The 25,923-nt window shown below is 46.8% G+C and overlaps 1 protein-coding gene across 9 annotated transcripts in view; it reads right to left on the bottom strand.

Moving 5' to 3' along the window:
• The window catches only part of TSNARE1 (t-SNARE domain containing 1), a 673,885-nt gene that overhangs the window by 471,192 nt on the left and 176,770 nt on the right, over positions 1 to 25,923 (bottom strand). For all 9 annotated transcript variants that reach the window (XM_045004924.1, XM_045004925.1, XM_045004918.1 and 6 more), the window contains one exon: positions 17,355 to 17,476. In XM_045004924.1, the coding sequence (XP_044860859.1) occupies positions 17,355 to 17,439 (85 nt within the window). In that variant the 5' untranslated portion in view covers positions 17,440 to 17,476. The remainder of the gene's footprint in view (positions 1 to 17,354; positions 17,477 to 25,923) is intronic.

Genomic DNA, 25,923 nt, shown 5'->3' with positions numbered 1-25,923 from the left:
ATCGGCATCAGGCTGAACTGTTAAGTGACATTTCTGTGGGCTAATGGCATTGCAACTGAGAGTTACACACACAAATCCCTTCATTCCCCTGTAATTCAGGTATGAACACAACCTGACTAAAGCAGACACAAAACTCAGCTCCATGGGACTGGCCACTGCCGCACTGAAAGTCAATATTATGACTCAATGCAGATATTATGGTGCAGTTCGTACCTGCTAAACTTTGGGCCCAGGACCAAAACTCTAGATGTTCATCCTCCCCTGTCAAAAAGCTGCAGGCAGAACTCTTGACCATAACTGATGTAACAAATAAAAAAGCAACGTTCACTCTGTTCTATCAGGACCAATGCTGAAGGTCTAAAACCGGCCAAGGAGACTTCCCTGACACAATGGCTGAAATACAGATATTTCAACTCAGGGAACAAACGCAGCACTTAACTACATGCAGACTGTGATTACCCAGGTAAGAGTCGATGAGTCAACACATTAAAGATACTGTACGTTAAGGGAAGTTGATTCATAGACTCAGAGAAATTAGAGATGAAAGAGACTTATTTAGGTCATTTAGATTATCCCCAGTTGGGCAATGTAAGTGGCTTCCCGCAATATATTCCCTGGTGCTTCATGTAACAGACTGCTAAATGGCTCCAGTGAAGGGACTTCTACCATTTCCTTTCCTCAGTCTAATATACGTCACCAGTAGAAAATACTTCCCAATATTCATCCTATTTCCCTTTGCTCAGTTTTCTTATTCCAACTTACCCCAATGTCACTCAAAATACCAACCTAACTCTTTAGTGTTTACACCCTTCAAATGCACACGGATGTTTGGGCCATTCAAAAGAAGTAATTGTGAGGATTCATAGATTCCACAGCCCGAAGGGAGTCAACTGTGACCATCTAGTCTGACCTCCTGTATAACACAGGCCCTAGAACATCCCCTAAACAAACTCCACTCCGGATGGATTTCAGGAAGAACTCTGCAAATCCAAAATCAAGGAGCTTGCCTGCCCCTACAGAGAAGTAAACCCACCCTGGAACACTTTCTAGGTCCATAGCATGAGAACAGGAATAACGCTGATCCCAGACGTGGGGCTGATGCAATGACAAAACGACTGATGGGACAACCGGGGAAACGTGTTTATCACACTTGGTTTTGTCCATGGGAAAGCACTGACTCCCACAAATGTAAAGACCATAGAGTGGGGAGAGGATCCTCTTCTTAAGACTTGGGTCTGAACTATGACGGAGTAGAAAACGGAAGAGATGCTATTTTGAGGAGATGTTTAAATAGTTCAAAGTTTCCCTATAACAGCAGCAGGTATTTCCAGTCAGGGCTGCCCAGACGATACAGGGCGCCTGGGGCAAAGAGGGGGAGCTGCAGCGCTTGTACTCGCCCAGCAGCGGTCCGGGTCTTCAGCGGAATTTCGGCGGCAGGGGGCTCTTCAGTGCTGCTGAAGACGCAGAGCGACCGAAGGGCCCCCCGCCACCGAAATGCCACCGAAGACCCAGACCGCTGCCAGGCCAGGGCTCGCGGGGCCCCTGTGGGGCCCGGGGCCTTGGGCAAATTGCCCCACTTGCTCCCCCCTTCCCCCCGGCAGCCCTGTTTCCAGTTGTATATTGTCTAGGAAGACGCCGGTAACACGGATTTTATGTTTAAAGAATGGAAGCCCTAGGTATGATTTTTAACATACTTATTTTGGTGAGGGAAATCAGAAGAGCAGCGCTGAACACCAGGGTTGGGAGGTGGGGGGAAGAAATGTTACTAACAGAGTTTATCTTTACCCCAGAGGCTTTTTAATGAGATATGCTATTTCTACAGCACTGATATGGCTCATTAACACATCTGTTTACTCCACTGGGTTTTTTTAAAAAATTATTCACTAGTTACTTATGTAAATATATTCACCAGTTAGCATCACTGAAACACAGATTAGGAGAAACACTTATAAAGTTATAATGGCTAGAAGGAAGGGCAGAAGTTCTCAACATGGGAATTAGGCCACCATCGTTTCAAAGTTAGATCTATTAGCAATTTTTTTTGGTTACAAACAAGTTGTTTATGATGCTTTTTCAACGTATCTTCTATGTTTAGGTTTTATTTATTCATTAAATCACAGGTAAGATCACAGTCAAATAACAATAGAAATCGCTTCTAAAACTACTGCAACCAGACTAGGGAAACAAAGAATATTCTGCAACACAGGTGCCAACAACATGGGCTGAAGCCCCCACAGAAAAAAAATAGTGGGTGCTCAGCACCCACCAGCCACAGCTGCTCAGCAGCTGCCACCAATCACCTGTTTCGTAGCAGCCGCTAAACAGCTGTTTGGCAGCTGAGGGAGGAGCCCGGCGGAGAGCAGGGAGTGGCGGGCGGGCGGGATCTCAGGAGAGGGGTTGGAGCAGGGCAGGAAGAGGCAGAAAGGGAGCAGGGTCTCAGGGGAGGGGGCGGCTTGGGGCATTGCAGAGGTGGAGCACCCCCGGGGGAAAGAACAAAGCTCAGCGCCTATGTTCTGTTAATGTTATTAACAGGATCAAACACCACAGAGAAACCTACCACCCAGCACCTCTTTTGTTGAATATATATTTTTAAAAGGCTTTTTGAATCCGTACAGTGGGTGAGCTTATTTTGTGTTTCAGATTGAGTACAGCTGTATGCTCTTGGGCCTAGAAAATGGCCTCTGACACCCGGGGAAAGCCGTGTGTCTAGAACAGAGATTCAACAATCAACACTGCTGGGTTCTGTTCTCAATTCTGCCAGTCTGCCTATCTAGGTAATACATTTATATGGCACCATTCTCACAGTACCTGAGCACCTCGCAATCTTCACTGTATTTATCCTCACAACAGCCCTGTGAGTAAGGAAAGTAAAACTATCACCATTTTACAGATTGGGAACTGAGGCAGCGAGCGGCTAAGTGACCTGCCCAAGGTGACACAGACTGTCTCTAGTAGAGTAGGGATATGAGCCCATGTCTTCTAAGCTAGCATCCTAACCACTGGACCATCCTTTCTCCCAGTGAGGTACCGTATACCCTTTGGCAAGTTATTTTACCTCTCTGTGCTGCATAAGAATGGGGATAATACTGCCCTATCTCACAACTTCAGTAATATTTGTGATCTCGGGTCTTTATATAAAAATTGCTATAGAAGAGCATTTCTTTAATGGCTTGTCTACACATGCACCAATGCAGCTGAGTCGCTGTAGTGCTTAATGCAGACGGTACCTACTTCATCAGGAGAGCTTCTCCCATCAGCATAGGTACTCGACCTCCCCGAGAAACCCTCCCGGCAACATAGTGCTGTCTACATCAGGAGTTCGATTGATATAATTGTGTCGCTTGCTTTACTGACATAAATCTGTAGTGTAGACTGAGCCTAAATCTTTCCTTACATGCTATGGCATATTGAATTCCAGGGGCAACGTACATGCAGGAGGCATTACTGAGCATGAGGAAGGTGGATGAGTAAGATGCAGTGCAATCATTCGTCTCCGAACATCTTTATTCCTGAATGCCCTTAAAATTTTCACACTATTGGTCTGAAGTTTGACCCTGCAATTACCCTCACTGGAGAATTTACTCTTCCCCCTCCCTTCCTGTTCTACTCTCATTAATATGGTACACCAGCTTAGTTCTCAGACGTATCATTACTCACCCACTAACCTGGATTACCAGCCATAAACAAATTGATTGACTGTCAATTAAAATACAATAATTTGCATTTATTTTGTTGAGCGTTATGGATAATTACTAAAATGCAATACTAATAAAAAAATTCATATGTCAGTAAAAACGAGCAAGAGTCACGCAGGAAAAATTTGAACATCTTGTACATTTCTGGAGGATGGCTCCCAGGTAACCCAGCCTTATAGATTCATAGACTCTAGGACTGGAAGGGACCTCGAGAGGTCATCGAGTCCAGTCCCCTGCCCTCATGGCAGGACCAAATACTGTGTAGACCATCCCGGATAGACATTTATCTAACCTACTCTTAAATATCTCCAGAGATGGAGATTCCACAACCTCCCTAGCCAATTTATTCCAGTGTTTAACCACCCTGACAGTTAGGAACTTTTTCCTAATGTCCAACCTAAAGCTCCCTTGCTGCAGTTTAAGCCCATTGCTGCTGCTTCTATCCTTAGAGGCTAAGGTGAACAAGTTTTCTCCCTCCTCCTTATGACACGCTTTTAGATACCTGAAAACTGCTATCATGTCCCCTCTCGGTCTTCTCTTTTCCAAACTAAGCAATGCTGAGGGGAACAGACTGTGATGGTCAAATAGAAAAAGGCCTTGGACAGAGGGTAAACGCACTATTACCTCATACATCTATACCTGTAACATCAGCCCCTCTACATCAGGGTTTCTCAAACTTCATTGCACCGTGACTCCCTTCTGACAACAAAAATTACTAAAAGACCCCTAGGATACTGGTAAATCCCAAGGCATTTTTTTACAATCAGGACTGAGTGGCCAGTCACGGTAAAAGGAGCTATGTGGGAATGGAAGGATGTGAAAAGGAGAGGAAGAGGAGCCAGTGACAGGGAGAAGAGGCAGGAGTAGTTTGCATATCTCCTATTCCGCAGCATAGCATGCCAAGGCTGGGTAACCTTGTCCAAAGAGTTGATGCTGCAGGCAATCTTGCAAGGCAATCCTGTGAGTAGGTTTGATGGATTTCTGATGTGTTAAATTTGGCAGTTACAAACCAAGTGTCAGAATAAATAGAAAATCTCGTTCTCGGGGCAGGAGGAACCTGGCACCCATGCGGGCACTGACTTCATAAACAGCTTAAGTTTGTCAATGGGAACTTTACCAGTAACTATTCTGCAGCGTGGTGCGTTTAATGGTACTGAAGTGAAAAAAAAAAGCAAGCAAATTATTCAATGAACTGAAAACAGCTAATGCACTGGGTCACTAAAGCAGCCACTTTTCACCGTGTTTTATTTCCCTACTGCTGCCGTGACAAATGCAAAGCACCTGCAGCCCCAATGAGGTGTGTCAGGCAGCAAGTGCCTTGTGTACTCTCGCTGTTACGTCGGGACCAAATTCTGCCCTCGGTTACGCAGTTCACACTGCAATCAATGTAACTGGGAACAGATATCTGGCCCTTGGAAAGTATAAGCTGTCAAGGCAATAGCTTCTTAGGCTCTCAATGAAATAATATGCTGCAGTAATAATAATACTTAAATAGAAATACAGAATCGAGAAGTGGAAGGGACCTTGAGAGGTCATCGAGTCCAGGCCCTGCTGTGAGGCAGGACCAAATAAACTTTAACCATCCCCTGGCAGGTGTTTGTCCAACCTGTTCTTAAAACCCCCCAATGATGGGGACTACACAGCCTCCCTGGGAAGCCTATTCCATAGCTTAACCACCTTTAAATTAGAAAGTTTTTCCTAAAATCTAACCTGAATCTCCCTGGTTGCAAATTAAGCCCATTATTTTTTGTCCTACCTTCACCAGACATGGAGAACAACTGGTTACCATCTTCTTATAACAGCCCTTAACGGATATGAAGACTGTTATCATGTCCCCCCTCCGTCTTCTTATCTCAAAATTAAATATGCTCAGTTTTTTTTAACTTTTCCTCAGAGGTGAGGTTTTATAAACCTTTTTATCTTTCTCTTGCTCTCCAATGGACTCCACATCTATCCTAAAATGCAGCACATAGAATTGAACACAGTGTTCCAGCTGAGGCCTCACCAGTGCCAAGTAGAGTGGGACAATTACTTCCTGTCTCTCATATCTGGCATTCCTGTTAATATACCCCAGAATCATATTAGCCTTTTTCACAACTGCATCACATTGCTGACTCATATTCAATTTGTGATCCACTATAACCCTCAGATCCGTTTTCAGTAATACTACCCCCTAGCCTGTTATTCCCCATTTTGTAATTCTGCATTTGACTGTTCCTTCCCAATTGACGTACTTGGCCCTGTCTTTATTGAATTTTATCTGGTTCATTTCAGACTAATTCTCCAATTTGTCATGGTCATTCTGAATTCTAATCCTGTCCTCCCAAGTGCTCGCAACACCTCCCAGAGCTTGGCGACATCGACAAATCTGGCAACCACACTCTCCACGGCATTATCCAAGTCATTAATGAAAATAATGAATAGTACCGGACCCAGGACTGACCCCATTGGACCCAACATATCCCAGTTGAAAGAGAACCATTGATAACTACTTTTTGAGTACAGACTTTCAACCAGTTGTGCACCCACCTTATAGTAATTTCGTCTAGACTGCATTTCCTTAGTTTGCTTATGAGAATGTCATGTGGGACTGGACCAAAAGCCTTTCGAAAACTCAAGATACATCATGTCTACTGCTTCCTCCCTATCCACTAGGTCAGTAACCCTGTCAAAGGAGGAAATTAGGCTGGTTTGGCATAATTTGTTCTTGGCAAATCCATGCTGTTACTTATTACCTATTATCCTCTAGGCACTTAGTAATTAATAATTTGTTTCAGTATCTTTCCAGGTACTGAAGTTAAGATGACTGTTCTATAATTTCCCCTTCGTTCCCCTTTTTAAAATCGGTACTATGTTTGTCCTTCTCCAGTCATATGGGAGCCCACCTGTCCTTCACGAGTTCTCAAAGATAATTGCTAACTGTTTCAAGATTGCTTCAACGAGTTCATTAAGTACCCTAGGATAAATTTTTATCAGGCCCTGACGTCTTGAATACATTCAACTTATCTAAATATTCTTTAACCTGGTCTTTCCCTATTTTGGCTTCCCCCTCAGCTTTCTTGATGTCATCAGTTATTCACTCTCCTTCCCTGCTAAATAGAAGAGCTATATTTTCCTTCATCTTGCTCCAAATGTATTTGAAGAACCTCTTCTTACTTGCTAAATGTAACTCATTTGTACCTTGGCCTTTCTGATTTTGTCCCTACATGTCTGTACCCCTTTTCTTTTCTTTTGTACCCTTCACTAGCAATGAGTCCATGTTACCACTTTTTGTAGAATTCCTTTTTGATTTGCAGGTCAATAAACAGCTCCAGTTGGAGCCATACTGGCCTCTCAATATTCTTCCTGTCTTTCTTTTGCATCGGAATATTTTGCAGTTGTACTTTAATACTGTCTCCTTGAGAAACTGCCAGCTCTCCTGAACCTCTTTACCTCTTAGATTTTCTTCCTGTGGGACCTTATCTACCAGTTCTCAGATTTTGTTAAAGCCTGCCTTTTAAAGTCCATTATTCTTATTCTGTTTCTGTCACTCCTTACTTTTCTCAGGCTCATGAAATCTATTATTTTATGAGTACAAGTCTTACTAGCCTTGCGCAGGACCGTCTATCCAAGGATCTCATGGTGCTTTACAATGTCAAGTAAGTATTAATCTCATTTGACAGAGGAAATTAAATACCCATGCAAGGTTCTTGCCAGCGGTCTGTGGCAGTGTGTGAAATAGAACCCTAGACCCCCAGCGCCTTATTCTAATCAGCTGCTTCTCTACAGTATGAAAGATTCGATACTTTTTTGCTAAATTATAACCAAATTTGTCATTAAAACACAAAAACTTTTTTTTTTTAAATAAAAACATTTTAACATTATAGGGACAGAATTTCCAAAAGTGTATCTGCTTACCAGTATCTATTGGGTTTCCGGGAAACAGGGCGGGCAAAGCCCGCCCCATGCTAACCGAACCCCCCCGCAGCCTAAGGGGAGCTTCCACAGGGCCTCAGAAACCCACTAATTGCGGGGGACAACTAATAAAAGAACAGGGACAGGAGTGCGGTCAGAGGGTCATAAGAAGGGAGCCTGACGGTGACACCGAGCAGAGAACCCCGGACAGCGCCCACTGCTCCTCGAAGGCATCCAGGGAGCCAGCGGACGCCGCCCAGAGGAACTCCGCTCGGAGACGTGAACGGACTAAGGATCGGAAACAAGCCCCACAGTCGCAGGAGTCTCCATTGGCCAGCTGCCTCTCCCTGGTCACGTAGATGGCCATTTTTGCCAGGGCGAGGAGGAGGTTGACCAGGAGGTCCCGCGACTTCGTGGGGCCACGGATAGGGAGTGCGTGGAGAAGCAGGTGGGGGGAAAAGTGCAGCCAGAAACGCAACAGGATGTAGCGGGGTGGTTACCCACTCCTGCCCGGCGGGACTTGAAACAGCCCAGAAGAGGGCTGGGGCCAGGGAAGGGAGCAAAACCCCGGCTGATTGGGGGAAGTGGCTGCAGCTGGGGCCATGCCTCAAACAGACTAACCGGGCCTTATAAGGAGGCCAGAGCAGCCAGAAGCTCAGGACTCTCTCTCTGCTTGTAGAGAGAGAAAAGCCTGGCTGCTGGGGAGCTGAGCAGGGTACTGGGAGTGGAGCAGGGCTGGGGGAAGGCTAGAGGAGCTGGGGAGCTCTGGCCTAGGAAAGCCCCAGGCTGTGGGCCTAGCTGAGGGCCTTCAGACCGGTGCTGGGACTGCAGAGGGGCAGCCTATCTATAGAGAGAGGCAGCAGGTCCAACCCACCCTTGCCTGTGATGAGTGGCGGATACTGCAGTCTGCCCCAGGGAGTGGGGCCAGATGGTGACTGGCAGTAGCCTTACACTGAGGTGAGGTGGGGTTAGTGGGTGGGGGTTCCCCTGGGTGGGGAGACCCAGAGTGTGGGGGTACTGCCAGGGGGGCAGCAACCCAGAGAAAGGGCACTGGGGTCCTGGGAGGGACACGGGGGCCAGCGGTAAGGCTGCTCACCAGCCTACAGGGGGCGCTCCAGGATGCTGGAAGAGCTAATTCCCACGGACGACCAGCAGGAGGCGCCGCAGGGGTGAGTCCACACCCTTACAGTACCCAACGTACAGAGAGTGCAACATATGTTACTATGTAGTAAAGAGTCTGCATTAGAAGACACACATTTTAACTTCCTTAGGAGAAGCTCCCTGTAAACACCTATAAAACTAACTCATTTTCCTCCTTCAAAATCTGCCTTAAACTCTTCCTTGCCGTGATACCTACAAAAACTTGTCAACAATTAGGCAGCTGGTGTGCTGAGACCACTGCCTATCAAGTTGATAAATGTTGTCTCGTTCCCTGGTGCTCCCATCTGTCTATATGCACACGTTGTGTCATCTTATACTTGGATTGTAAAGTCTTTGGGGCAGGGCCCTCTCTTTGTTCAGTGTTTGTGCAGCACATAGGCCAACGGGATCCTGGTCCATGACTAGGACTCCTAAGCAGTTGGATAATAATAAATAATAGTAAATGGGTAAAGCCACCTATGGATTTAGGATTTTACACTATACATAGAAGAGCACTTGAAAGGAAAGAGAAGCTAATTTTCCATCTCACTAAAGTTTATTTACTACTTTTGCAGTAACACGGGTGCCCAGAAGCGAACATAAACATGGTTGGACTAGAACTATTCAAGGTATTCAATTCCTGAGAATTAACGACTAATTCAAATGGATCCTTTGCCCCTCTACGACACCTAACTATTGCAATGTAAAATCACTCTCGCTCATCATAACCCACCTTAAAATTACCACGGCACAGTAAGGTAAGTGAAGAACAGAGAAGCACCTTTAAGAATTACCTGGCTTCTGGCATTTCAGCTTATGCTATTTGCATTATTTTGACCTCTATGTATTTCTATATGCAGCGGATCTCTGTTCACTTTTCCCCACAGAAGAGCAACCCTGGAAGAATGGTTCACTACAGCAGGGCACTTTAACAATTCAGGGCTTTATTTCAAATTCACTATAACAGTGTTTCATTTTTTCCACATGTACTGCAGGCAAATGACACACCTCCTGTTTGAAAAAATTCCTATCCCCCCCAGGATCATTTCAGTCTTTCACCCTTTCCAGGCAGAGAAGCTGAGTTCTGCACATTTTAACAGTGAATCTTCACTGGTGCACATCTACACCACCTTTGCCTTTTATGTGCAACCTCTGATGCACAATTGTAAGTTGGACATACACAAAAGTGCACTTTTGGAGATTCAGTTTCATCTGAGTCTTTGGGATGAGACCTTAGAAATAAGGACCCTGTCTGTTCTGTGTGGGCACCAGGTGGCAGTTTATAAGAGAACAGGAATATGTCCCAGCATATTGGCCAAAGAGATGTCATTATTACTCCGCATGCTCTGCCTCAGTTTGTTGCCATCTTCCACCCCAGAAGTGGCTGCATTTCAGTAATATCATGTGTGAGTATACTTTGTAAAGCATGCTGGGATCCTTCCAGATAAAAGGTGCTATATGTCATAAATGAAAAATGCCCTGAATAACCTGAACATTTTTATTTTGCTTTTTTTCCTCCAACAAAGATATTTTTGGGTCCCAAAACCTCTATAAATTTGGGTCCGAGATCCATTCCAAAATTATAGCAAAAGGAATCCATAAATCTTTCTAAACAGATTAGCTAAAAAAGCGCAAAGCCTATGCAATCCAAGACCCTGTTATCAGATTTTTCCCATGAGCAGCAACATTCTAATAATTATAATTCCATTCGTCATCACGTCAGCTAAGGAAGGCTTTTTCCTCACTTCCAAATAATGTATCTTCTCTTGCTAGATGAGTACATGAGGATCTAGCACAGAGGAAAAGGAGCCAAGAGGCACTGGAAATACAACTGGGCAAGGGACTTTTTCAAAGTATCTTCAACACTTTTTTTTTTGGTGGCCCCTTTCATTGATCTCCATAATAAACTCTAGGAAGACAAACATTTCTTCCTGAATGCTCTTCTTCCTTCATGGTGCATACCTACGAGCTTGTTACAGGGTCTCAACATCCACAGCTCTGGTCTGGACACAATGGTTTGTTGGCATATGATTATCATGCCAGGCATATTAGTTTGTTATGGGAGCGCTACCGAAGAGCGCTGCACCACATTGGCTTGTTATTGCACGGTCAGGCCCATAAGAATGGATCTCACAATTCATGGTTCTGTTTTGTTGTTTGCACATCACTCTTGTTAGAAGTGTTAGTGAAAATGTAGGATTCAGGCCTGTATATTCGCCTGAGTTAGAATTTTGGGTCTTGTTTGCCCACTTGAGTTTTGATACTTTTATATTCTTACTAATATGTGCAAACAAAGAACAAAGCCACTTTGTGTTGCTTCTGCCTAGCCAGAGGGGTTTGTTAGTACAATGGGAACATATGAGAACAACTAAAGTGTTACTGGGTATGGTGGGAGTATAATACACAAGCACACATTTGAAGACTGCCTCGACTCCTCTCTCAAGGCAAGGTTAAGCAGCAGTCGGGAGGAGCAAGGGGGAGGAAGTATAAGAAACACTAAGGCCAAAGAAATGCCTGCCCCTGACAGAAATAAACCTCACACCTTACTCCTCCCATGGAATACAAAAGAGGGGAGATGAAGAACCCAGACTCCCGACCCTCCAACAGGGCCAATCAGAGGTGGGGCCAGGAGGGTCATTTGGCCTGGGCCTCAGCCTCAAAGCTCAAAGGAACTGCTTCAAGAAATACTCGAACTTGGACTCTCTGGGGTGTTTCCTAATATCACAATTGCATTGTGCATTTTTGTCAGTTTGCTTACATCAGCAGGTAAAGAACTATCACCATTCAACTATGGGACAGGAGCGTTTGAATGGGTTCGCCATGCTTAACATCAACTGTGACATTGCACAAAAGCTAGATTTTTTTCCTCAATAATTAGTGCATTTGCACAGAAAAAGGCTAGAAAAGTGTTAAAGTAAAAAATATTCAAATTATGTCTCACTCTTTTTTTGGTGCCTTATTTTGTTTTCATGTGTTGTCGGGTTTTTTTTATTTTATTTTTATTATGTTCTAGAGGCCTCAAAAGCTGGAAGTAGCCCAGGCCTCTGGACCTCTGAGGGGGCCTGCCCTCCATAACAAAACACAACCACAAATTGTACGAGGTGGGACCAAACGCATGCACTGCAGGGAAATGTCTGCCTGCTAAGGAGCGGGGTGGACAGGTCACCGGGAAACAAGGCTCTGTGGCATCAGACCTATGGATATGCTTGCTTAAAACTAACCCCAATAAACATTGCATTGCCTGCACTTCGGATTTCCAGTCTTCTGCTTTCTGTCTCCATGACAAAAACCATGGGAGGGGGTAAAGGAAAATCCCCCTAACAACTACCAGGCTGCACACCTTGGTTTGTCATCGTAGGGTTGTTACTGAATAAGGGCGTGCTGGCACTGATTTGTTAAATATAGAGTAAAGAACATTGTTTTCAAGAACACACATATATCCGTCAAGGATTATATTCACCCGGCAAACAGATATGTACCCCTTTATTTTGGGAGGTTTCTGCTGAGCAGGTTTTCTCATTAACTCAGTAATCCATCTCAGGGGAGAGCGGAGGCAGAATACAGGTTTCCAAATCAGCCTCCCTTGACACTTAATTAACGACAATATTTGGGAATCCTACAATGAAAGACAGCCCGCAGGTGTCACTCACTCTGTCAGGATTAAAGGGCAAAGAACACGGCAGAGGCTCGAATGACCCTGAAGCACAGAGATGAGATGCAAAGAAGACAAAAAGGTTCTCCAGGCCAACCCACCCACTCCGCAGCTAGTACAAAACTGCTCCCTGCTGCGTCTTCTCGTGCGCCGGCCAGTCCTCATCCAGATGTCCCCAAGCAACAGGGCACCCAGTTTCTTCTTATTAATTTCTGTTTATACCCCTTTCTGCCCTCCCCTCCCCCATACACACACTCCCTTGGACAGCCCAAAACAAGGAGAGTTGCAAAGTAATTATTAATACTGATTGTAGTACAAAGAATAATCATTTGGAATTCTCACATGGAAGGCACAGAAGAAGGCAAACTGATCAACAGACATGACCAAACCAAGTCACCATCCCTCTCAGATAGGCTGATGATGTCCACTTATACAGACGAGGAAACAAAGGCAGTAACAGAACCCAGGACTCTTGGCTCAGGGCTTTGTGCTTAACAAACGAGACCAAGGCTCTTCCTGCTTCCAGTCTTCAATTTTAGAAAGCACCTATGTAGCACTGAACAAGCTACCAGGCCCGGGAGAAAAGAAGGAATCAACAAGCCAGAGAGACAGGCAATCCCCTTGATTTTCAAAAGCCAACCAAGTACGCTCACTACTGAGCAACTCAAAGATTCACTTCCACTTGCCTGAAAAATAAACCTGCCAGTCTTCTTTGATCTGTACATGAACACAACCTGAGAACAGCAGGAGGGATGGACTCGGTGTCACAGCTTTGTGGACCAGATAACATCTTACAAAGACTCGACACTAACCTAGCCCTGCGTTCTGGGCTTCGGCTGTCACTGTTCTTTGGCTTCCCAGAATATCCCATTCTGCTTCTCTTCCAGAGAGTTAATCCTTCCAGGAGCAGTTGCTTAAAACTGACAACTTGAATTTGCCTCAGTACTTAAAATTCTGTTTAAAAAAAGCCAAACCTCATAAGAAAACCAAAACCCAACAGAAACATTTCCATTTTTTATTTCCCTTCTCGTGGGAACACCTGATTGGACACAAGGAAACATTTGCAGCCCATTTGCAAAGTGCTAACCCAAAGCCTTTACCACGGTGCACAGGCTCCATGCTGGCCCTCTGCACAGGGGTAAATTTCACACTAGCTGGGCCCTCCTCCCCACTCTTTGCCAAGCCTATCGCAGCTCCTCTAGAGGTGTGGATCTTTCCTCGCATCACAGCCTCTCCGTGTTGCTCTAGGACAGGGGTGGCCAACCTGTGGCTCCGGAGCCATGTGCGGCTCTTCAGAAGTTAATATGCGGCTCCTTGTACAGGCACCGACTCTGAGGCTGGAGCTACAGGTGCCAACTTTCCAATGTGCCGGGGGTGCTCACTGCTCAACCCCAGGCCCTGCCCCCACTCCACCCCTTCCCACTCCCTCCCCTGAGCTTGCCGTGGCCTCGCTCCTCCCCTCTCCCCCTCTGAGCCTCCTGAACGCCACAAAACAGATGATCGGGAGGCACGGGGAGGGAGGGGGAGGGTTGATCGGGTGAGTGAGAGGTGCTGGGGGCGGGGGAGCTGATGGGGGCTGCTGATGTAACTGTGGCTCTTTGGCAATGTACATTGGTAAATTCTGGCTCCTTCTCAGGCTCAGGTTGGCCACCTCTGCTCTAGGACCACCAGGTGGACTATCCACTAGGATACCCCACTCTGCACACATGGGAACGCACCAAGGAATCAGCTCCCCCTCATTGTGAGTGGAGAGAAACCAGGCTTGCCATCAGTAATGCCATAGACACCCATGCTCCTGCCCCCTGCTCTCTCCACGTTTCCACAGCTCACTCATTACTGTGGTATCTAAGCAGAACAGAGTCCGCCACTCCCGCCGCCCACCCCGCAATACCCTCTCAGGAGCAACGTTTCCTAGAACTGTCTGCCTCAGAGGAGGGCAGGCACAAGGGCAAACTCTTTCAGAAAGCTAAAGCATGAGGTCGCAGTCATTAGCTGCCCTTTGTGTTATGACAGTTGTGTTATGAGTTTGCTTTTATAAAGCGCAGCCTCGCACTGTGCATTAGAGGCCATTTAAAACATACAGGTTGACATCTGGATGCTTTGCCTCGTCTTACTTTACCATTTCCAAAGCCCCCCAGGAAAGAACAGGGTGAGGGGACAGGGAGACGATTTCTGAGCTTTGGTTAAAAAAACAAAAAAAAAGTGCAGCCATTTGCTAAATGTTATTTCTGGGTTTGCATGTATTTACTGAGTGACTCTCAGTCCTCATTGCTGTAATGTAATAGCACACTGCACAGATTAGATGCAGCATCCCCGTGAGTTAAACTATCCACGGTGAACATATCATGCCCAGCTTCCCTCTGCACATCATTCCAATCGCTCCAATTGTAAATACACCTGGAAGACAGGAACAGAATCCTCTGTCTGCCAGCGAAATGCTCTATCTCCAGTCCCCGCAAATGCCTCTAAAAACACTGCAAGCAAAAGACCCCAGGCTGAACTTAGACGGTAAACAATGCCGTACACGAAATTCGCACCCATACTAGTCCTGTTATAGGCACTAGTTCAATGACTGATACATGAATCAAACCCAACAGAATGAGCCACCATGCAACATGCAAAAGCAAGCATCATAACATGCAACACAGTAACAAGATCATGCCCCAAAGCTGAGGACTCAGTGAAAGCTGATCAGCCCCCAGCATTCCCCACACATCCTATTATATTAGAACAAGGCAGACATCCAATCATATTACAGAGCTGGAACTACAGAATCACAAAAATATTTCTTCACCTAGACCACAAGCCAACCTGGGGAACTCACTGTTGCAAGATATTACTGAATTAAATATTGTCTCTGGAGCTAAATAAGATTGAGAGCCCCCTCAACATCAGTAGCAGTGCAAATTAAGAGCCCAACTGTGCAATCCTTAAGGGCTTGTCTACACAGTACAGCAATGCGTGCTATCGTGATGTGATTTCTAAAGCACACTAACGTGCTGCACTTTAATTGGAATAGCAGTATGTTAATGTTCAAGAAAGATGAATTCAAACTGGAACAGGTGGCGAGAAGTGCTATTTTATGAGAGGAGCCTGGAAAAGCCAGGCTTGTTTAGCCTAGCAAAAAGAAGGCTGAAAGGGGAGATGTTTGTTCTCCATAAATACATCAGGGGGGTAAACACCAGGGAGAGTGAAGAGCTATTTAAACTGAAGGACAATGCTTGCACAAGCACAAACGGCAATAAACTGCCAGGAATAAATTCAGGCTGGAAATTAGAAGATTTCTAACTATCAGAGGGGTGAGGTTCTGGAACAGCTTCCCAATAGGAGCCACAAGTCCAAACTTAGAGGGGAGGGATAACTCAGTGGTTTGAGCATGGGCCTGCTAAACCCAGGGCTGAGAGTTCAATCCTTGAGGGGGCCACGTAGGGATCTGGGGCAAAAAAATTGGCCCTGCTAGTGAAGGCAGGGGCTGGACTTGATGACCTTTCAAGGTCCCTTCCAGTTCTAGGAGATTGGTATATCTCCAATTATTAAATTTAAACGACTTAATCAGAGAGAGCTGGCCAAATTCATGAGTGCCATTGTATCACAAGACTGCTTGTGATGATAGGAGGCAGCGCTCAGCAAACAGCCCTGGGGATCACTTCCTGTTTATGTCCTATATTACTAAAAGCTCAGGCTTCAAGGATTCAGACAGTCAACCTGCAAGGATCAGGAAGAGATTTCTCCCTTGCTCTCCTGCAATGTATTCTGGGTGAGTTTTTGGTCCCCTTTCGTTGAAGCATCAGGGATGCAGATGGTGAGAGATGAGACACTGGACAGGGTGGACCAGGGCTGTAAGGGGACATTCTCTCTCTCGCAGGTGCTTGGCTGGCTGGTTCTTGTTCATATGGTCAGGGTCTAATTGATCACCATATGTGGGATAGGGAAATAAATTTTCCCCTGGGTCAGACTGACAGTGACCTTGTGGGTTTTTCACCTTCTTCTACAGCATGTGAGTGCAGGTCTCTTGCCAGGATTATCTGGATATATCTCACTTAATCATTGTCCTGCCACTGTAGGGGCCTCAAGTACTGGTGCACCTCTGTCCTTCCTAGCTCTGCCTGTGGCAAATAACAGTCTTGTCTCCTGTGGGCTGTAATACTTTGGTCTAATTTCTGTTATTGGGTTTAGTGTGCGGGCGCTGGGTGGTGCTCATGGCCTGGGAGAGACCGGAGGTCAGACTAGATGATCTGCTGGTCCTTCAGCTCTATTCATCTATCATTTTAAGCGCATTAAGGAACCTTTAGTGCCCCAGCAAGGTCTGCACGGGTCACTTAATGTGCAACACATTTGTGCGCTTTGGAAATCACACCCCAGTTGCATGTGTTACCCAGCAATGCAGATAAGCCCTTACTCTTCTTGGACAGTAATTACTCATGCGAGCAGCCCCACTGAAGTCAGGACTATTTGCATAACTGATCCTCAACATAAGGATTGCACAAGATAGTCTTAAATCATGTACTTTGAGGGGGCAGCATGCTGGTCAGAGAACAAGCACGTACCTACAACACCCACTACCTGCACTGCATAGTAACTAGGGATGCAGGGGTGGGATGTATGTTTTCTTCTGAAGCATCAGGTACTGGCTACTGGAGGAACTATGGACCAACAATATCATTTGCCTAGGCAATGCTACATTCCTATGACTTATTGCATGGCATGGCTTGATATTTTATGACGTGTTGTGAGACCACTTGGAAAGCCACACACATTTTCTGTCTAGCTCTCAGTACTGAAGCCAGAGAAGAGGGGAAAGAAGAGATCTTTAACTTGACGTCCTATTGCCTAATCACCACACAACATGATCTACCATACAGTGTAGCATTTGGCTACTGAGCTCCATCAGCCTTGTTATATATTAGCAATTAAAACTGCCTTCCCCAGCTTAGTCAGGTAGGGTAAATTATAGCGCGCGATCAATACTTTACCTAGGGGCTGATATCCTTGTCTTGATGGGCCTCCAAAGGGGTTCCGGCTTCCGAATCCGCTCCCATCAATGGAACCATAAGACATTTTCTACGGAGCGGTGAATGCAGATTTTCTCTTAAGGCTGAAAAAGGACACAAAGGAAAAACAGTTGGCTACAGTCAACAAGCATTGCCTAAAAGACCCTGCAAAGGAAATAAAGCCCAGAGCTTTCCTAGTAACCTTGTCCACCAACAGTGAGAGTAGAGCACCAGAGGGGGAGCGAGGGAGGGGGGTGTTAGGTCTCCTGAGTTATGTCCCTAGCCTTTCCACCAACCCGCTGTGTGACTTAGGGGAAATCACCTCCCCTTTCTGCACCTTAAATGAGCATAACACCACTTGTCGGGGTTGGAAGACTTCATTCTTTACCATGTGCACTGTGCTTTGAAATCCTCAGACGGAAGGCGAGTGCAGGGTAATGTTAGCAAAGGAAGGTAGGCATTGCCTTCTGCAGCATTTTCGCTACAGAGCTGGACAGAAGTCTATTCGTCACACTGCAGGCTTGACGAGCTCTAGACAGACAGTTTATGGCCACATCATAATCTCCTGGGCCTCCAGTACAAAAACTGATGCCACAGTTATTCCTCCTTGCCTGTAAAATATGCTGCATCAAGCAGCAATAGACTGAATTCAATACAGTTCTGGCAGCTGCAAGCCTAAATCTCCTTCATCTCCTCCTTGCCTCTGCAACACGCACAAACCTCTGCCCCAGAAGCCTTAGATTATTTCAAAGGGCTCCCAGGACTTGAAGGGCCACGCATGACTTACCCTGGAGGCCCTGGGAACTTGATGGCCCAAAGAAATAAGGACCAACGGGCTAAGGCAGGGTTGGTAGTGTTATATCCTTGGGGGAGCCGGTTTAGGAAGAAATCAGTTGAGGCCAGAGAGCTGACAGCTAACAAAACCACCATTTTATTTACAGAGACAGAGAGCTCACTCAGCCGGCTGAAGCTGGCTGAGCTAACCCATAATAATCTAACTCAGTTGCCATGGCAACAAAAACCATGACAACCAAATACACAACATATTCCTCCCCCCCTAATAAGAACATCCCCTAAATAAAACACACACTATACTAGAGAAGGAGGGTAGACTGCCTCCATTCCCGGCTAAACCCTGGGGATTATTTTGCCCCATAACCGTGGGTTCGCCCTAGCTAAAGATCCAGCCGATGAGGAGGCCTTCTGTCTCTAGGCGGATTACGGCGAACTTCTGGTGTTATTGCACCCGAAAGCACTAGGGGCTCAGGGTCCGCAGCACGAACGGGTGAGGAGGTGGTATCAGCTCGTGCTGGGCAAAGGGGTATCTCAGCCGCCGGCAGTAATGGAGGAGAACAGTCAGGAACAGGTGACTCGTGATTCGGTGCCTCACCAGAAGTGGTGAAGTCAGACCCCTCAACTGCAGATGGGTCCTGAGGACTGGCATGACCTGGCAACAGCTGATCTACATGTCGCCGCCAGGTAAGATTCTCTGCAGTCCGGACTGTGTAGGAAACAGGTCCTGTTTGAGTGATGACTGTGGACGGGACCCATTTAGCTCTGGAAGTATAATTCCGAGCCAAAACTGGCTGTCCCGGGCTAAAGGTTCGGTCTTTTGCTCTGGGTGCCCGTCTGATGACTTGATATTGCTGCTGATGTTGCACAATTTGTCGGGGTTCAGAAGGTTTCAGCAGATCAAAGCAAGTGCGCAGCTGTCGTCCCATCATTAGAAAGGCCGGAGATGCGTGGGTCGTAGCATGAGGTGTGTTTCTGTAGGAAAGTAAAAAGGTATCCAGACGCTTTTGAATGGAGTGTTGTCCCCTTGCTGATTTCAAAGCGTTTTTCATTGTCTGCACAAATCTTTCAGCTAATCCGTTGGTGGACGGATGATATGGTGCTGACGTGATGTGGTGTATCCCATTTGCCTTCATAAAATTTTGAAACTCCTGAGAAACGAACTGCGGTCCGTTGTCGCTCACAAGTTGTTCTGGCAGACCAAAACGACTAAAGAGTCCTCGTAGTTTTTGGATAGTACTCTCTGCAGAAGTGGACTGCATTATAGAAACTTCTGGCCATTTAGAATGGGCATCTATTGCCACCAAGAACATGCTTCCTTCAAGGGGGCCAGCAAAGTCAACATGAATACGTTGCCACGGGTTTTCAGGCCAGTCCCATGGGTGTAGGGGTGCCCACTGGGGTGCATTCCTCACACCCTGACATGACATACAAGCTTTTGCCTTCTCTTCAATAGCGCTGTCCAGTCCAGGCCACCAAAAATAGCTTCGTGCAATTTCCTTCATGCGCACTATTCCACAGTGACCGGAATGTAGCTGTTCTAACATCTGTGATCTCAGTGGTGGTGGAATAATGACACGTCTCCCCCACAACAAACAACCAGATTGGACCGATAACTCCGTCCGCTTGGACATGTAGGGAACAAGGTCGGATGAGACCGGAGACGTTTGTCGAGATTTTCCATGCATCACCAGGTCCATAACTTGGGACAATACTGGGTCAACGCGAGGTGCCTTCTTTATCTGAGTAGCAGTGATGGGTGTATTCTCTACCTGTTCAAAGTAGAAGATTTCCTTTTGGGCACTATCTTGGTGTTTGACCGGCAAAGGCAACCTTGAGAGGCCATCTGCATTGCCGTGCAGAGTGGATTTCCGATATTTGATTTCATATGTGTGTGCTGAAAGTAACAATGCCCAACGTTGCATACGACTAGCAGCTAATGGGGGAATGCCTGTGTAGGGTCCAAAAATTGATGTCAGAGGTCGATGGTCTGTGAGAAGAGTAAACTTTCGCCCAAACAGGTACTGATGAAACTTCCGAATTCCAAAAACAATTCCTAATGCCTCACGTTCGATTTGGGCGTAGTTAGTTTCTGCTTTGCTTAGAGTGCGTGAAGCAAAAGCAATAGGTCTCTCTTCTCCTGAAGGCATAATATGTGACACGACTGCTCCCACTCCATAAGGGGAGGCGTCGCAGGCCAATTGCAGTGGTAAGGATGGATCAAAGTGCGTTAGAACTTCAGAATTTAGCAATGCATCCTTAGCTTTGTTAAATGCAACATCACAGGCTTCAGTCCACTTCCAGGCCTTTTTCTGCCCAAGGAGCTCATGAAGTGGTTTTAGCAGTGTGGCTAACTGTGAGATGAACTTTCCATAATAGTTCAGGAGTCCTAGAAATGAGCGCAGCTGGCTTACATTTCGAGGTGGGGGAGCCTCCACAATAGCTTTAACTTTTGCAGGGGCCTTATGAAGACCTGCAGAATCAATGATGTGTCCCAAATATTCAACAGAGGGCTTGAAGAATTCACACTTGTCTTTGCGAACTCGTAGGCCATACTCTTCCAGTCTTTGTAGGGTAGCCTCTAAATTCTTTAAGTGATCCTCTTCATTTCTTCCAGTGACCAGGATATCATCCAGATAGCACTGAACTCCTGACAAGCCACACAAGATCTGGTCCATAGCCCTCTGGAACAGGGCGGGAGCAGATGTTATTCCGAAGGGTAGGCGACAGTATCGATAAAGCCCCTTATGAGTCGCAATAGTCAACAGCTCTTGGGACTTTTCATCGACGTGCATCTGTAAATATGCTTGACTCAGATCAATCTTACTGAACTTTCGTCCCCCAGCCAGGCCTGCGAAGAGGTCATCGATGCGGGGAAGCGGGTATTGCTCTGCACACAACACTGGGTTGACAGTGACTTTAAAATCACCGCAAATCCGGAGAGAGCCATCTTTCTTCACGATTGGAACGATAGGAGTGGCCCATGAGCTATGGGTAACTGGTATTAGGACTCCATTGGTGACCAGGCGCTCCAGGTCTGCTTCAACTTTTGGCCTGATGGCATATGGCACAGTTCGGGCTTTCAGATATTTTGGTGTACTGTCAGGTTTAATGTTCAATGTCACAGTGATTCCCTTCATACTTCCCAAATCATCTCCAAAAACAGCAGCATGTTTCCTTAGTATAGGGGTTAGACTGGTTTCTTCTTTAGTCATCCGGTGCACTTCTGCCCAGTTCAGTTGAATCTTCCCAAGCCAAGACCTACCCATTAGGGCTGGGTAGTTACCTCTCACCACAAACAGTGGCAATTTAGCAGCCTGTCCATTGAGCTCCACCTTAACATCAATAGTGCCCAACATGGGCACAGCTTCTCCCGTATACGTCTTCAGAACAGTTTTTGTTGCCTTAAGCGGAAGATGCTGTAGCTTTTCTTTATACACAGTCTCTGAGACCAGCGAGACGGCTGCACCGGTGTCCAGTTCCATGCGTATAGGTTTGCCATCCAATAACGGGGTTACCCAGTATTCATGTGAGCCCATTGCCAAAGACAAAACATGCAGTAGCACTTCCTCTTGCGATGAGGTGTCACCTTGATCATCCTGGGTCTGCTCTAGGGTATGCAGGGTTCCTCTTTTTGTCGGTCAGACCACAGGCCTCTTTTTCTTTTGTTTACAGGCACACTCAATGTGTCCCTTTTTGCCACAGTGTCGACACACCAGGTCCTTACACCAGCATTCCGATGCCTGGTGACCCGGCTTACCACAGCGGTAACATTCTTGACTCTGCACAGTTTTGTGGGTCGGTTCTTGTGACACTTTTTGCACCCTAGGGGATGCACCGATGTATTGTGCCTCCCTTGTAGCCAGTTCCATGGAGACAGCAATATCAACAGCCTTCTGTAAGGTAAGCTGAGCCTCTATCAGTAGGCGCTTCCGTATAGCTTCACTGTAGAGGCCACACACTAACCTGTCACGCAGGGCATCATTTAACATCTCTTTAAATTCACAGTGTTCTGCTAGCTTTTTTAAAATGGCTACAAATTGTACAACTGTTTCATCTTCCTTTTGGTCTCTTTTGTGGAACCTATATCTTTCAGCAATTACCAGTGGTTTTGGGGAAAAATGGGACCCCAGGATTTCCACAATGTCACTGTAAGATTTAGTCTTAGGCTTAACAGGATGTAGTAAGCTGCGTAGCAGGGAGTAGGTTTTAGCCCCTACAACACTTAAGAATATTGGCACCTTCTTCGCTTCTGTAATGTCATTTGCAATAAAAAAAAGCTCAAAACGCTCAGTATACACATGCCACTGCTCCATATTCTCATCAAAAGGTTCCAGTGGCCTGGTCAGAGTAGCCATGATTTTAGTTTCACTTTCACAGTCAGTGCAAACAAGCAGCTTTTTTGTTTGTTTGTTCTTTACCTTGACTTCTACTTCCTTCTGTTACTGGAGCAGTACCGGAATCCCATCCTCGTCGCCACTTGTTATATCCTTGGGGGGAGCCGGTTTAGGAAGAAATCAGTTGAGGACAGAGAGCTGACAGCTAACAAAACCACCATTTTATTTACAGAGACAGAGAGCTCACTCAGCCGGCTGAAGCTGGCTGAGCTAACCCATAATAATCTAACTCAGTTGCCATGGCAACAAAAACCATGACAACCAAATACACAACAGGTAGGTAGCCAGGAAGTGGCAGAAGCGGCAAACAGGGGAAGAAGCAGCATGAGAAGTGGTGCTGGCTCCCCCGCTCCCAGGGAGCAGAACTGGAAATGGCAGCCCCTTCTCCTTGCTTGTGGTGGTGAGGCCAGGAAGAAGGGCAGTGGATGGAGACGCTCTCTGGCTGCAGCTGGGGCTGATTGCTGTGACAGTAGATTCCCTGCTGAGAGGGTGACAAGGACCATACAACAATGGTTTTCCTGTCCCTGCTCAGTGGGGATCCTTTCGCTGGAAATGGAGCCTGCACCATGGGAGACGCCAGGAACTGGGAGCCAATCAGCCGTGTCTGCACTTAAGATGCATGTTGGGCTGAAGGGTATAATAAAAACCCAGACACCCCCCAATTATATACACAAGCAGCGTGGTCCAGGCAGCTGAGGCAGGAGGCGGGGAGTCAGCAGACCCGGAGTTCTATTCCCAGAGACTCAATGTGTAACCTCAGGCAAGAAAGATGCCTGCTTGGTGCCTCCGTTTGCCTGTGCATACAGTGGGGATAACACACGTGCCCCGTTTTGGAAAGAACTTTGAGGAACATGTCTGGAGTTACCTATGAATTACCTAGCCTGGGTGTATCGAAGGTACGAAAGAGCAGTGTCTGTAGGAATTATTCATTGCAATTTATTCATGATACCAGCTACCAAAGCCTGCAGCAGAAGGCGAAGTCTGTTGCAGTGAATCCGCTCAGCTGCCTGCACTGCAGCACTTCATTTCAATCAGCCTGCAGGAAGAGCAGAGTCTCCAGACCCCACACCTCCACTTGGACTTTGGCCGCAGGCAGCTGCTGCACGTTTTTTCTTTTAAGCTTCAAGACACCAGGCAAAATTACTGCTGCCGTTAGAATGGGCAACGGAATCCGTGACATACCAGGGAAGCCACTTACTGCCCTTTCCCGACTGGCGCAAAGGCGCACAAACGGAGCGCTGTGCAATTTATCTCTGCCTCAAGAAGAAAAAAAATACCAAGGACTAATCAACTCCCATTTGCACTCCAGTTCCCTGTCAAGCTGCAGTTCTCATCCAACAGCTGAGCCGCATTCCTGCAGAGGGGATGTGCCAAGAGATTCCTAGACCTTGTGGCAGAACCAGCCTCCAGTACACTTGGCCCCCAGCTGCAATAGCCCTAATGGCAGAAGGGAGATTCAGCTCCGAGAAGCCAGACGAGAGAAGCTACAGTGAAAAAGAAACGGAGTACAGGAGTCAAAAGGCATGAACCAATAAAGAAAAAGCATAACTGATAGAGCTCTATCAACCAACAGAGTTCCTCACAATGCTCTGGTGTCTTTCAGCTGAGGATCTCAATACACGGTACAAACATGAATTAGGCCCCAACATCCCCATGAAGTAGATGAGTGTGTGGCGGAGTAAAACTGCAGCACGCAGTGACAGAGCTGGGAACAGAAGCTGGGACTCACAACACAGACCCCTTTTCTAACTACGAGACAACACTTCTATCCAGATACTTATAACCAAGAATTTGTCACAGGTATTTTTAGTAAAAGTCACAGACAAGTCACGGCAATAAACAAAAAAAATCACAGAACCCCATGATCTGTCTGTGACTTTTACTAAAGACACTGGGGGAAGGTTAGGGGGACTAAAAATGGGACCCCCACCTGCCACTGCTCCATTGCTCTGGCAGCGTGGGCTGATCATCAGTCCTGGGGGCAACCCAGCAGTGGCAGCCTCTGCTCTGGCAGCCTGGGGCCGCTGCTCCTGCAGCAGGGGCTGACCGCTAACCCTGGGCCCTGAGCTACTGCTGACCAGCCGTGGGGGCTGACCACTGGGACCACCAGTCCTGGGCCACTGTGCCGGCAGCAGGAGCTAAGCACTGGCTCTGCCGGCCGACCGGGCCCCAGGCCGCTGCTCCTGGACGGGGGGGCTGACAGCTGCTCCAGCCCTGCTGCTGTGGCACACTGAGCTGAAGAAGTCACAGTGGGTCCAGTAAAGTCATAGAATCTGTGACAGACTCGTAGCCTTACTTACACTAAGGCTAAAATCGGTCACGGATTCTGTGATTTCATGAGCCCTCTGTGACTTCTTCAAAATTCCACTAATTCAGCCCTACCACCTGTAACTTAGATTCACAGGGCCCCCTGTGGTGGGGGTCCCCAGGCAACTGCCCTGACTGCTACCCCCTAACGCCAGTCCTGTGTACATTGTCTGTGACTTTCAATAAAAATACCTCTGCCGAAAAGTAGCCTTCCTTATAACCCCCGTTACTGCAGTATCTGGGCTCCTCATGATCTTTAATTTACTTATCCTCACAATTCCTCTGTGAGGCAGGGCAGGACTGTTATCCCCATTGTACAGATGGGAAACTGAGGCACAGGGAGACTAAGTGATTTGCCCAAGATCACATGGGAAGTCTGCGGCAGAGCAGGTAACTGAACCCAGGTCTTCTGAGTCCCCGGCTAGTGACAGAAATAGTACAAAGTAAGGTCATGCACTTAAGGTCTAATATTAGGAATTTCTGCTACAAGCTGGGGGTTCACCACGTGGAAGCGACAGAGGAGGATGAAGACTTGAGTGTGCGGCGTGATCAGAGGATGACTATGAGCCAGCAATGTGATATGATTGTGCAAAAGCAAGGAGAGGCGTTTCCAGCAGAGACAGAGACGTATTAATGCCATTGCACAAGGCTCTGGTAAGACCCCACCTGGAACACTGTGTGCAATTCTCGTCACCCAGGTTCAAGAAAGATGAATTCGAACTGAAACAGGTGGCGAGACGAGTTCTGAGGATGGTCAGGGGAATGGAGGACCTGTCCTATGAGAGGAGAGTGGAAGAGCTCGACTTGCTTAGCCAGGCAGAAAGAAGGCTGAGCACGGATATGCTGCCCTCTATAAATACACCAGGGAGACTGCAGAGCTATTTAAACTGAAGGACGATGCTGGCACAAGCACAAATGGGGATAAACTGGCCACAGAGAAATTCAGGCTGGAAATTAGAAGGTTTCTAACCCTCAGAGGGGTGAGGTTCTGGAGCAGCCTCCCAACAGGAGCTGTGGGAGCAAACAACTTAATTAGTTTTGAGAGAGAGACGAGA

This window comes from Mauremys mutica, chromosome 2 (assembly GCF_020497125.1).
Source record: "Mauremys mutica isolate MM-2020 ecotype Southern chromosome 2, ASM2049712v1, whole genome shotgun sequence".
Taxonomy (NCBI): domain Eukaryota; kingdom Metazoa; phylum Chordata; order Testudines; family Geoemydidae; genus Mauremys; species Mauremys mutica.
The sequence above is the reverse complement of the archived record's forward strand: the minus strand, read 5'-3'. Positions and strand labels throughout refer to the sequence as shown.